The sequence below is a fragment of the Chiloscyllium plagiosum genome, unplaced genomic scaffold (genome assembly GCF_037043375.1).
Source record: "Chiloscyllium plagiosum isolate Xiang-an unplaced genomic scaffold, Cpla_swu_hap1 HiC_scaffold_26, whole genome shotgun sequence".
NCBI lineage: Eukaryota > Metazoa > Chordata > Chondrichthyes > Orectolobiformes > Hemiscylliidae > Chiloscyllium > Chiloscyllium plagiosum.
This window is the reverse complement of record NW_028270164.1, coordinates 31,690,972-31,703,226: the sequence shown is the minus strand read 5'-3', so window position 1 is coordinate 31,703,226 and position 12,255 is coordinate 31,690,972. Positions and strand designations below refer to the sequence as shown.

Genomic DNA, 12,255 nt, shown 5'->3' with positions numbered 1-12,255 from the left:
GACTGAATATATGCTACCATCAATTATTCCACTATCCTTCACACATGCAAATTAAGAATCTGTACATACTACAAATATATGTTCATCTAAAATTTAAATATCTAAGTGAGAATAATTTTGCTGTACTGTGCTCTACATCAGATCTCTTTTTAAAAATAAAGTGGAGCCTAGCCAATGCTTATACATGAAAAAATTAGAAAAGTTCATGACATGCTCTAGTTTTAAAACCACAAATACTACAAATCAAGAATATAATGACAAATCAGCAAAACATATTGAGCATATTATTTGAACCAGTCACAGTTATATACTGCATTCAGGGAACTTCTGCAGTCAGAACATAACCTTTGAATGGAAATGGCTAATTTTGTGCTGCATTTCAAACTGCATTCTGAGCAATTTTGACAGTTCCAGTTTTAATTGTCTCATTTTCTATCACCTACTACCTAACTAGGTTACAATTTGCATTATCCACTTTGAATTTTTCCCCCAAATTACTGTAAATGGAAAAGCTGAATTTATTAATCTTCTCATCCATCAAATGCTATCTTAAATGCATGTTTGAATAAGTCCCAGTATTTTAGCATGCCACGGCAAGAAAAAAAAAGCATAGTTTCAAAACACAGGGTTGTAGGTTTGACATATTCCGAACTGTCAGAAAACACGTGGTAGAGAGTGAAGATCGCAGATGCTGGAGTTCAGAATCGACATTTCGGGCATAAGCCCTTCATCTGGAATGGTGAAGGGCTTGTGCCTGAAACATGATTCTCCTGCTCCTTGGATGCTGAATGACCTGCTGTGCTTTTCCAGCATGACAATCTCAACTCTGATCTCCAGCATCTGCAGTCCCCACGTTCTATCAGAAAACACATCAGGAAATGAAAACTAAAACATCACCACAAATTTAATTTCAAAAGATTGCCAAATATATTATTCATGAGGCACATTTTGTAACAAGTTATGACAAAGTTTATAGCAGTCCCCTTTATAAGGTGTAAATCAAACATCAGTGATCCTTGCACCTCAGTTAAACAAATCCTGAAGTTACTATCATAGATATCTCTATTCATCCACACAACAAACTGCTATAGTCCACACTCATCATTTCAGCATTGAAATGAATCTAACTTGCTGCATTTGTCCATCAGGTGAAAATTAGAAATGCTTAGTAAAGTAAGCACTTTATACATTCAGGGGTGACTGAGTTTTTAAAAAGGTATTCCTGATGAAGGGCTTTTGCCCGAAACGTCGATTTTACTGCTCCTCGGATGCTGCCTAAACTGCTGTGCTTTTCCAGTACCACTCTAATCTAAACCCTGAGTTTTTAAAAAGCATATTAAGTGATAATTATTGACATAACCTCTTCAGGTCTACTTATTTTTTTTAAAAAGTGTGGAATTTCATTCTATCAATAGAAAGCTAGTTTTGGATACTTTCTAAAACTGTTATTCAGATTGGTTCTTTTAGCTCTATGGCAACATCTATTTTTCCCAATCTTTACTACATAGTCAGAATTGCATTTAAATTAAATTTCTATCCCCTGTATTCGGAATACTCATCAAGTGAAATTCTTCAATCTTATTCAATTGATTTCTTCTCACTGACATGTTGCTACAGGTTCCCTGTAGAGGGTGCTATCCTCTAAAGCCCACAAAAAATTTACAGGTGGAAATTGGGTAGGTGGATGAAAAGCAGTGTTCCTTCATCAATCACTACATAGCCCAGACTGCTATATCAGTTTTATACTTGTCTATGTATTTTTCATTTCAAATCTAAACCATCCAGAATCCAAAATGGTAAAATTATAAACTGACATTTTAGTTATAGCCCCTTCACTACGCCACTATCGTGAAGACGCTCATGCATCAATTTTCCCTACATATTTAAATGGAGAGGGATGACATAATGCTTCAGTACAGAAGGATCTGGGTACATATACATGAATCACAATAAGGTGTACTTTGCTGGAAGTACAACCAAAAAATTAAGAATGCAAATAGAACGTTGCCTCTATTACAAAGGAGATGGAGCACACATGTTAGGAATTGTACAAAGCATTGATAGACAGCATCAAGAGTACTATACTTATTCGGTATTCTTATTTAAAGGAGGATTGCATTGGAAACCGTTCAAAGAAAATTCATCAGCCTGATCTCTCAGAAGGAACAGTTATTTCATAAGGAAAGGTTGAGCATGTCATGTTTATACTCATATGGAGTTTTAGAAGAATGAGGGGTAAACCTGCTGAAGCACAAAAATCTGAGGGGACGATGTTTCCGCTCCTGGGGCATAATTTATTTTTTGGAAAAAAAAGGGGAGTGTCAGGGTCACTCAATTAAGTAGGAACTTCCTTTACCCTGACAGTAGTTAGTCTTTTTGAATTCTCTCTGACAGAAAGCAGTAGAGGCTGGGTCATTGAAAATATTCAAGGCCTAATTAGATTTTTTGGTTGAAAAGAGTGTTAGGGTTATGGGGAAGAGGGTGGAAAGTAGAGTTAATGCCACAATCCCATCAAGGGTAATCATATTTAAAGACACTGCAGATTGTTTCCACTTTTGATCCTATTGAGGCAAGGAAACTTTTATTGCTCTCCCCACTTCAATTTGCAATGGGAGTTTTCACTGATGAAAATGAGTAGCCATAAAATCTTGAGAGTGTATTTGGATAACAGTTAGAAATATTAAAAAAAATGAAAACATTAAAATATCTTGTAACTATACAGCTTTAACTGTTTCAGTCAATCAAATTCTCAATTTCTTTTGCACATTTCAGAAATGATATTTACCAAATAAAACAGGCTATTTCACTTATACTTTGCAAGAACTTTGTATTCCAGTATTTTCACTCCACTTCCTGTTTCCTGTTACCATATTTATATATTTCATAAATCTATGCAGTTACAAACTCAGTGTATCTGCCGATTTTAACCTTTTTGTTGCAAATCATTTGCAGTAACACATGATGAATGTTAGACATAGGGTTGGAAGAGAACCATTTTCCAAAACTGTTGCACTTTGTTCCAGAGACACCCTGAGTGAATAAGTAAGAGGTGAACAGGGCAGAAAAGAGTAAGTTATGAGTGGATGAGAGTCATTGAGTGCAGATGCTGCATGTAATCGTGACAGTCATAGACTATTAGCCAGGGAGATGCAGTGGCAGAATTAGTGTGATTGCGTAAGAGGAAGCAGAGACAAGAGGGAGGTACTTGCTATCCAGGAGCACGGATGATCATTAACGGGTTTCTGGCATTGCTGGGCATTTTTTTGCTACTTGAAATAACATGGATCCCACTATCTGAGTCAAGGCTGACAAAGTCTGGTAGGCGTCTCTTTTACTAATTCACAGCAAAGAGGATGGATCTCCTCTCCTCCACTTCATTCAGCAGCATCTCCAGGTTAGTTTCACCTAACCAGGGTATTAGCTTCCCTTTCTGAGACACATCCTTTCCAAAGCATAGCATGATGGGGCAATTCCTCATCTGAAGGCTTTGTTGTGCCTAACTCAGGTTTAAATATGGGGTCAGTGGCATGAATGGAAGGAACCAGCAGTGGTGGACAAATCCATCTCTGCTGCCACATCATTGTACAAGAAGGACACCATAATGCCCAAGTACACGATTAAGGAAGTGAGCAGAAGACTGCTCAAGCACAAGTTACTATGGGCCATGAAAGGAAACACTTCATGAAACTCAGCTATAATAACAGACAGCCAAAAAAAAAGGGAACATACAGTTCTTTAACTGTATCATTGTCAGTTTTTCCTCAGTGGTAACACTTTCTAATTTATAGTGGCTGTGAGTTCAAGTCTCACCCCAGAGGCTGACATTGTGGCACTGCTGAGGGAATGCCACATAGTCAGAGGTATCCTATCCTTTGAATGAGATGTTAAACCTGGTTTTCACGTAGTCGTAAAAGATCACACAGGACTTTTCAAAGAACACATGACTTTCTCAGAGTGGTAAACGGGAAACAAATAGAACATAGAACAATACAGCACAGAACAGGCCCTTCGGCCCACGATGTTGTGCCGAACATTTGTCCTAGCTTAAGCACCCATCCATGTACCTATCCAATTGCCGCTTAAAGGTCACCAATGATTCTGACTCTGCCACTCCCACAGGCAGCTCATTCCATGCCCCCACCACTCTCTGGGTAAAGAACCTACCCCTGACATCTCCCCTATACCTTCCACCCTTCACCTTAAATTTATGTCCCCTTGTAATACTGTTGTACCCGGGGAAAATGTTTCTGATTGTCTACTCTATCTATTCCCCTGATCATCTTATACACCTCTATCAAGTCACCCCTCATCCTTCTCCGTTCCAATGAGAAAAGGCCTAGCACGCTCAACCTATCCTCGTACGACCTATTCTCCATTCCAGGCAACATCCTGGTAAATCTTCTCTGCACCCTCTCCAAAGCTTCCACATCCTTCCTAAAGTGAGGCGAGAAGAACTGCACACAGTATTCCAAATGTGGCCTAAGCAAGGTCCTGTACAGCTGTAACATCATTTCACGACTCTTGAATTCAATCCCTCTGCTAATGAACGTTAATACACCATAGGCCTTCTTACAAGCTCTATCCACCTGAGTGGCAACTTTCAAAGATCTATGAACATAGACCCCAAGATCCCTCTGCTCCTCCACCTTACTAAGAACCCTACCGTTAACCCTGTATTCCACATTCTTATTTGTCCTTCCAAAATGGACAACCTCACACTTGGCAGGGTTGAACTCCATCTGCCACTCCTCAGCCCAGCTCTGCATCATATCTAAGTCCCTTTGCAACCAACAACAGCCCTCCTCACTATCCACAACTCCACAAATCGTCGTATCATCTGCAAATTTACTGACCCACCCTTCGACTCCCTCTTCCAAGTCATTAATAAAATTACAAACAGCAGAGGACCCAGAACTGATTCCTGTGGAACTCCACTTGTAACTGGGTTCCAGGCTGAATATTTACCATCTACCACCACTCTGACTTCGACCGGTTAGCCAGTTTTCTATCCAACTGGCAAAATTTCCCTCAATCCCATGCCTCCTGACTTTCCGCATAAGCCTACCATGGGGAACCTTATCAAATGCCTTACTAAAATCCATGTATACTACATCCACTGCTCTACCCTCATCCACATGCTTGGTCACCTCCTCAAAGAATTCAATAAGACTTGTAAGGCAAGACCTACCCTTCACAAATCCATGCTGGCTGTCCCTAATCAAGCAGTGTCTTTCCAGATACTCATAAATCCTATCTCTCAGTACCCTTTCCATTACTTTGCCTACCACCGAGGTAAGACTAACTGGCCTATAATTCCCAGGGTTATCCCTGTTCCCTTTTTTGAACAGGGGCACAACATTCGCCACTCTCCAGTCCCCTGGTACCACCCCTGTTGACAGTGAAGATGAAAAGATCATTGCCAACGGCTCTGCAATTTCCTCTCTTGCTTCCCACATAATCCTAGGATATATCCCGTCAGGACCGGGGGACTTGTCTATCCTCAAGTTATTCAAAATGTCCAACACATCTTCCTTCCTAACAAGTATCTCCTCTAGCTTACCAGTCCATTTCACACTCTCCTCTTCAACAATACGTTCCCTCTCGTTTGTAAATATTGAAGAAAAGTACTCATTCAAGACCTCACTTATCTCTTCCGACTCAATACACAGTCTCCCACTACTGTCCTTGATCAGAGCTACCCTGGTTCGTTATTCTCATGTTTCTCACATACGCATAAAATGCCTTGGGGTTATCCTTGATCCTATCCGCCAAAGATTTTTCATGCCCTCTCTTAGCTCTAAAAAGAACAGGAAATGACATCAACACAAGAAATGACACCACCAACCCAAAGAAATCTAAACACAAATAGAAGGCCGGACCATAACACTCGTGCTTCACTGGCGGCTCACTGATATTACCTAATATGGTGACAAAACATCTCAAAACAAACCTGCCGACTTAGCGAGCAAATTTACATCCAGAACTGTTTCCCTATCTTCTTGCCAACTTTTGTCACTTATTTCAATGAAAACAGTTTTTCTGGTCATCATCCCATTGTTGATTATGGGACCTTGCTGTGTACAAATTGATCACCATTTTTGTCAGCTATTCAAAAAGGATTTAATCGACTGGTGAGCACTTTGTGACAACTGGACATTCACATGAGCCAAAGTTCTTTTAATGGATATCACAGTAAAAGCAACAATTCAATCTGGAAATAACTCCTTCTGATTCGTTATTCACTATGTGTGTTTCTAACATTCTGGGAATATTTTAAACAGCTTTAAAACAGCATTAAAACTGCTAAAGTGTGTTAAATGTTTGTCCACAGATATTGACAGTCATCTCTTAATCTTACATTCTCAGTATCAGTTCATAATAACTGATAATCATTATCTCAGAAATATGATGCATATTCTATCTTTTGCCATAGGAACCTTTGCAACACATTCCATATGACATGATTTAAATACGAAGAGTTCTAGTTTTATGGACTAACTTGTTTCGTTTCAGTTGACATTAGGATTTCAGCAAAGAAAAATGGCATACATATGAAATTTTCATAATGTGCCCACTTGACTCATTAATTAAAAACAGTAATGCAAGAAAAGGCTTTATCATGCCACATTTGCATTGGTAGTGGTCAATCTAACCTGAACATTGAAGTGATGTAACTTTAATTACAGGCTGATAAAATGTGATTATGAATTTAAAAGTTGTGCAATTTTGAAAAAAAAAATCACAAAAGTACAGAACCCTGGTACATTACGACTGACTACACAATCATTCATTATATATGAAATTGATACCAACATATTAACTAAGCCAGTATCTGATCAGAAATGAACACAATTTTAGATGAAATTCTGCTTGAAATTCATAGTCCTTTTCAGCCGTAACGAAGAAACTATTGTCACATTTAAACATCAAGGGCGCACTCAGACATTGATGTATATTGGGAATGCACCTTCTGCGAAATATTCACATACCTGGAACCAGGGCACAAATATCATATCAGATCTCAAACTTCTAATTATAAACAAACAGGCTATTGTTATAAAAACAAGAAATAGAAGCTAGATTTGGCCAAACTGCCCTTCAAGCCTGCTCCACGGTTCAGTAAGACCTTTTGCATCCACTCTCTCATCCTATCTTCATATTCCTTAATTCCCCAAATTTCTGTGTATCAACATTCTTTCATTTCATATAAGTATTCTGCTTTTTCTTAGTTTTACTAAAGTGGATAATTTCACATTTCCCTGATTGTACTCTCTATGCTATTTATTTCCAAATCATTTAACCAGCCCATATTCCCTCACATTTGTTTTTGCATTCTCCTCAGGGCTTACTTCTCCCCTTCACATTTATAATAAATTTACATAATGGTCTAATGGGTCCTGCATTAAGTGATTAACATAGCAGGGTACTCTCAGTGAATCACAGAATCCTTTTAGTGTGGAAGCATGGCGTTTGGCCCATCAAGTCCACACTAACTCTCCAAAGAGCATCCCAACCAGACCCATCCCATTCCTACAATGCTGCAATTCTCAAGCCTAACTCACCCAACCTACACATCATTGGACACGATATGCAATTTAACATGGCCAATCCACCCAACCTGCACATCTTTGGACTGTGGGAGCAAACTTGAGTACCCGGAGGAAACCCACGCACACAGGGAGAATGTGCAAATCCATACAGACAGTTGCCAGAGGGTGGAATTGAATCCAGCCCTGGCAGTGTGAGGCAGCAATGCTAACCACTAAACTAAGGTGACACCCACATTGAAAATTTGGATTGACCTGCTAACAGTGAATAATTTGATTATCTGAAGTTCAAGAAAAGCTAGGCAAAATAGTGTTTGACTACATTTGATCACCAAGATAAACTATATTTAATGATAATCTCATGAGTTGTACAATATTTATAAAAATATAAAGTGCATGTACTTACTCTACCAGATTTAGAAGTAACTTTGTTTTTGCTTCCTTTTGGTCTTCCTCGTGGTCGTTTTGGAGTTGGAGCACCAGTTGGTTCCTTTTAGGAAGGCAAAAAAAGGTTTTAAAATAAATTTATGGCACACTTCGTATTTCTTCCTACACCCATTAGACTTACGCCCCAAAAAAAACCCCAAAACATGAAAGCTTAACTGTCTAGGCGGAGTACTGCTTTAGAGATTTGTACGAGGGTTGAGACTTTCTTGGCCATCCACTTAACTACAGCAAGGTTTTCACTTCAACAATTGTTCTCCATGTGTAAATGCCTGATTCAGCACAGGCATCACTAGTGTCTTAAGTGTGATCATCTTGGATTAGAAGAATATGAGGAGTCTTCTGGTTCTTTAATTCTAGAGTTTTGCATCTAACTTACTTTCTCTTCCTCTTATTCTCAGCCACATTATACCAGAAGTACAACTTAAAAGTTCTTCAAATCAATGTTGGGTTGGGTAGGGTAGGTTAGGGGTTTGTGGGGGGGGAAGAGGGGGAAGAGAAGGTAAACTCTTGGAAACAATGGGATGAAGTTTTAACTGAACTCTATTTGAAAGAGGTGTTTTCTCATCTCCATCCAATTTTACTAAAGAACTACTCACCCCTCTAATAAACCTGTTGATCCTCTATTTCCTGATATTTTAATCTCTATTAATGTGGTCATGTAATCATTTACTGGAAGCAAGTTGTTTATATGTAAATCAGATCTGAGAGAAATATAATTAAGTTTTGTCACTCCCTCAAAAGCATATTGACGATCACAATAGTGCAATATTAAAAAGGACAAATTTTCCAAAAAACTCTCCCATTGAGAAAAGGAGAAATGTACTAGAATTTATTGCTACAGTCAGTGTTTACTGCAGCAAAAGTAAGTTCACTCCAACAACAAAAATGAAATATCTGATTCTCCAGAAAATTAACCTTCCTAAAATACAATCATCTTTATAAATAGATGCAGGGTCTTTTTTAATAAAATGACCTATAAGATAGCTTTAAGCACTAATTTAATAAAGCTTATAAACACAATCAATATATTGTAAGGGTTTGCAGATAAACAATTAAACAGCTACATGAATATACACAAGAAGCCAATACTCAGATTGATCACCTTCTCAGAACTAAGTTCATCTTAGAACACGCAAAATTTGACAATCTGGGACTTCACTATACTGTGATAGCTGTCGAATCACTGCTTACCCCTGTTTTGAAACATAATAGATGCAGAGGTGATGGAGCTATTTGCACATCTATTGATAAAATTTCATTCCCCTTAATAAAAAAATAAATTAAAAACCCTCATTCCTGTTAAACAGGAACTGAAGGTAAACAATTCAGAAAACATCAAGTCAATAAGACATAGGAACAGAAGCAGCCATCAGCTCTGCACCACCATTCGATCTTGGTAGATATATTTCTCAATCCTATTCTCCTGAATTCTCCCTGTATCTCTTGACCCCCTTATGAATCAATAAACTAACTATGACTGTCTTAAATATACTCAACTTGTTTTCCACAGCATTCTACAGTAACAAGTTCCACATCCTCGGCTGAAAAAATTCCTTCTCTCTCAGTTTTAAAGGATCATTCCTTCACTCAGACTGTGCCCTCAAGTCCTTGTTTCTCCTACTCGTGGAAACATCCACTCTATCCAGGCCTCTCAGAATTCTATAAATTTCTATGAGAATCCCCCTCATCCTTAAACTCCACTAAGTACAGACTCAGATTCCTCAATAGTTCCTCATATGACAAACCTTTCATCCCCAACATCATTCTTGTAAAACTCCTCCAGAACACCCCACCCACCCCAAATGCCAGCATATCCTTCCTTGGATATAGGACCCAACGCTGCTCACAATATTCCAACCGTGGTCTGACCAGAGCTTCATACAGTCTCAGCAGTACATTCCTTGCTCTTGTAGTCTAGCCCATTTTGAAATGAATGCTAGCATCACATTTGCCTTCCAAACTGCCAAATGAACCTGCATGGTAACCTTAAGAGAATCCTGAACTAGGGCTCCCAAGTCTCTTTGTGCTTCAGATTTCCAAAGCCTTTCCCCATGTAGAAATTAGTTTTTGCCTCCATCCTTCCTGCCGCAATGCACAACTTCACTTTCCCACATTGTATTCCTGTTACAAAACCTATGACAGCACAGAGCACCAACTGAGACCTGTTTGGGCTGCAGCCATTAGCAACACACTGACGTCACTGGGGGGTAGGTTAAACGTCGCCTCTCATTGGACCGGACTTCCAGCTGATTGTCAGCCAGTTGGACCAATCGGCACCCGGCGACCTTCGGCCGCTGGCCAATCGTGGCAGGGGAGAGGCCCGGACTACCGGTTCACAATGGTTTAAAGGTCTCATGTTGCGCTGGTGCTGAAAGCAACATTGTAACAAAGGCAGACATCGAACGTAGCGGGCTGGACTGTAGCGTTTTCGAAACAACCCCAAGACAGCACGATCTGACATCCACTCCTCCCCACCAAAATCAAAAAGACTTCGAAAGTCGCGCAAATAAAAAAAAAACAGGAGAGAAATCTTAAACCAGCTGCCTTACAGCCAGATGGTGCTCCGCAACTCGGAGCGATTGTAAAATTGATCAGTTATTTTAAAAAAAACAACCTTATGCATTTTATATGCAACCCCAAAATAAAGTGCGGTTTACAACAACAGTCGTAACTTACGAAGAGATGTTAGCAATCGGACGACTAGAGGTGTACATGTGATGTGAAAAAAAAATTGCATTAAAATCCAAAATCGTGGGTCGGTAAGAGAAAAATGCAGTTTTGAAATGCAAGATGATTCTGTTAACTTAAAAGGAGTATATTTTTGTGTTTTACGCGTGTTCATTCCAGTCTGACCAAGTGGGGTGAAAGTGTGTAAAAGTACAGGTTTCAGTGAAAACGTGTTGAAAAAATGTAAATTATACATGTCATACTTGGGGTTGCTTCCTGGGTCTGCCGCGTCCTCTTTTTGGTGTGACATCCTTATCCTGTTTTACAGCTAAAGGCTGGCTGGGTTTTGCACCTGTGTCACTCATCGCTATTTTTTTCTGCAAAAAAAAAGTAACTCAATTAAAAATAACAGACCGATCAAGATTAAGCTGTTTCACTCCAGCAAATATAAAACTTCCCACAGTTAAAATCACCATGCAATCGATGTACTACTAGCTTACATTATTATACGTAAATGGAAAACACTCACAAGTATGCAACGCCGTGAAATAGAAACCCCTTTTTGCTGCTTGATCAAATTGAAACTAAAGGCTGATGCAAATGCAGAGTCCACATATACAAACACACAAGGCCTGTCCCTGTACTCGATACCTACCCTGAATGATGATCACACTGACTCTAATAACGGCGGCTGGAAGGAAACGGAGAATGAAAAAAACACACACACACTTGGCTCAGATCCAAAGGCGGGCAATACTATAAACAGTAACGGTATATTTTATAAAAATAATACTCTTTTAAAATTCCTAAACAATATCAAAGCAGTTGCCACAGCCTGAACCGAGTTACATAGCAGCAAAGCAAGTTCTGATTGGATCCCATCCAGCAGGTTATTATACAGAATCCTCCTCATGGATGATCTATCCACTCAAATATGCACGCTTACTATTAATATTTTCATCAGGGACCCTTTTTAGACAAATTATCACTATTTAAAATATGTTGCAATGCTTCTGTTACGCATGTCGATGTTCATAGGTTTATATTTTGCGGCATCACATGCTCTGGGACTGGACACGAGTTGTCACCTCCCACCAGCCGGCGAGCCTTTGATCAGAACAGCCCTAACAGCAGTCAGACTATAGCCCGTCCTCTTTGCCTGTTACTTTCACAAAATTGGGCAAGTAGTATAAAGTTAGCCTGAAATTTAAGGAACAGTTTGCCCACATGCTTTCTTTTTTGAGGAATGTGCGAGAACTGCACCAAAATTTGCCGAAGAATGTCATTTAGTCATCTTCGGACTCATTTCAGAGCTCTCTACTCCTAAGGACCCCTTTATTTTCACTGTAGTTGCCCTTTGGAGGATCAGATGCAATTTTTCTATACTTAAGAATAGCCTTGATATTCAATATGTGAAATGGTGTCAACAATCGACTTTAATACTACATCGCGTTTTTTTTCTCTTCACATTAGTTTTCTTCCCTTTTATAATTTGATTGTTCTTCGCGCATTTTATTTGTCATGTAATGTGTGCATCACTGGCTGGGCCAGCACTTATTGCTAAGGTAGTGGCGAGCCACTTGTGGTCCACTGT

At 39.2% G+C, this 12,255-nt stretch overlaps 1 protein-coding gene across 6 annotated transcripts in view; it reads right to left on the bottom strand.

Annotated features, from left to right (window-relative positions):
- The window catches only part of hmga1a (high mobility group AT-hook 1a), a 238,426-nt gene extending 226,692 nt beyond the window's left edge, over positions 1-11,734 (bottom strand). For 4 of the 6 annotated variants that reach the window (XM_087973614.1, XM_043716780.2, XM_043716786.2 and 1 more), the window contains exons 1-3: positions 11,608-11,734; positions 10,925-11,038; positions 7,954-8,037 (exon numbers count right to left, since the gene is read on the bottom strand). In XM_087973614.1, coding sequence (XP_087829740.1) covers positions 7,954-8,037; positions 10,925-11,038; positions 11,608-11,622 — 213 coding nt within the window. In that variant the 5' untranslated portion in view covers positions 11,623-11,734. Of the gene's footprint in view, positions 1-7,953; positions 8,038-8,590; positions 9,025-9,096; positions 9,188-9,979; positions 10,119-10,924; positions 11,039-11,607 lie in introns of those variants that run through there. The other 2 variants (XM_087973613.1, XM_087973612.1) reach the window with 2 other exon arrangements.
- Between the last annotated feature and the right edge of the window lie 521 nt (positions 11,735-12,255).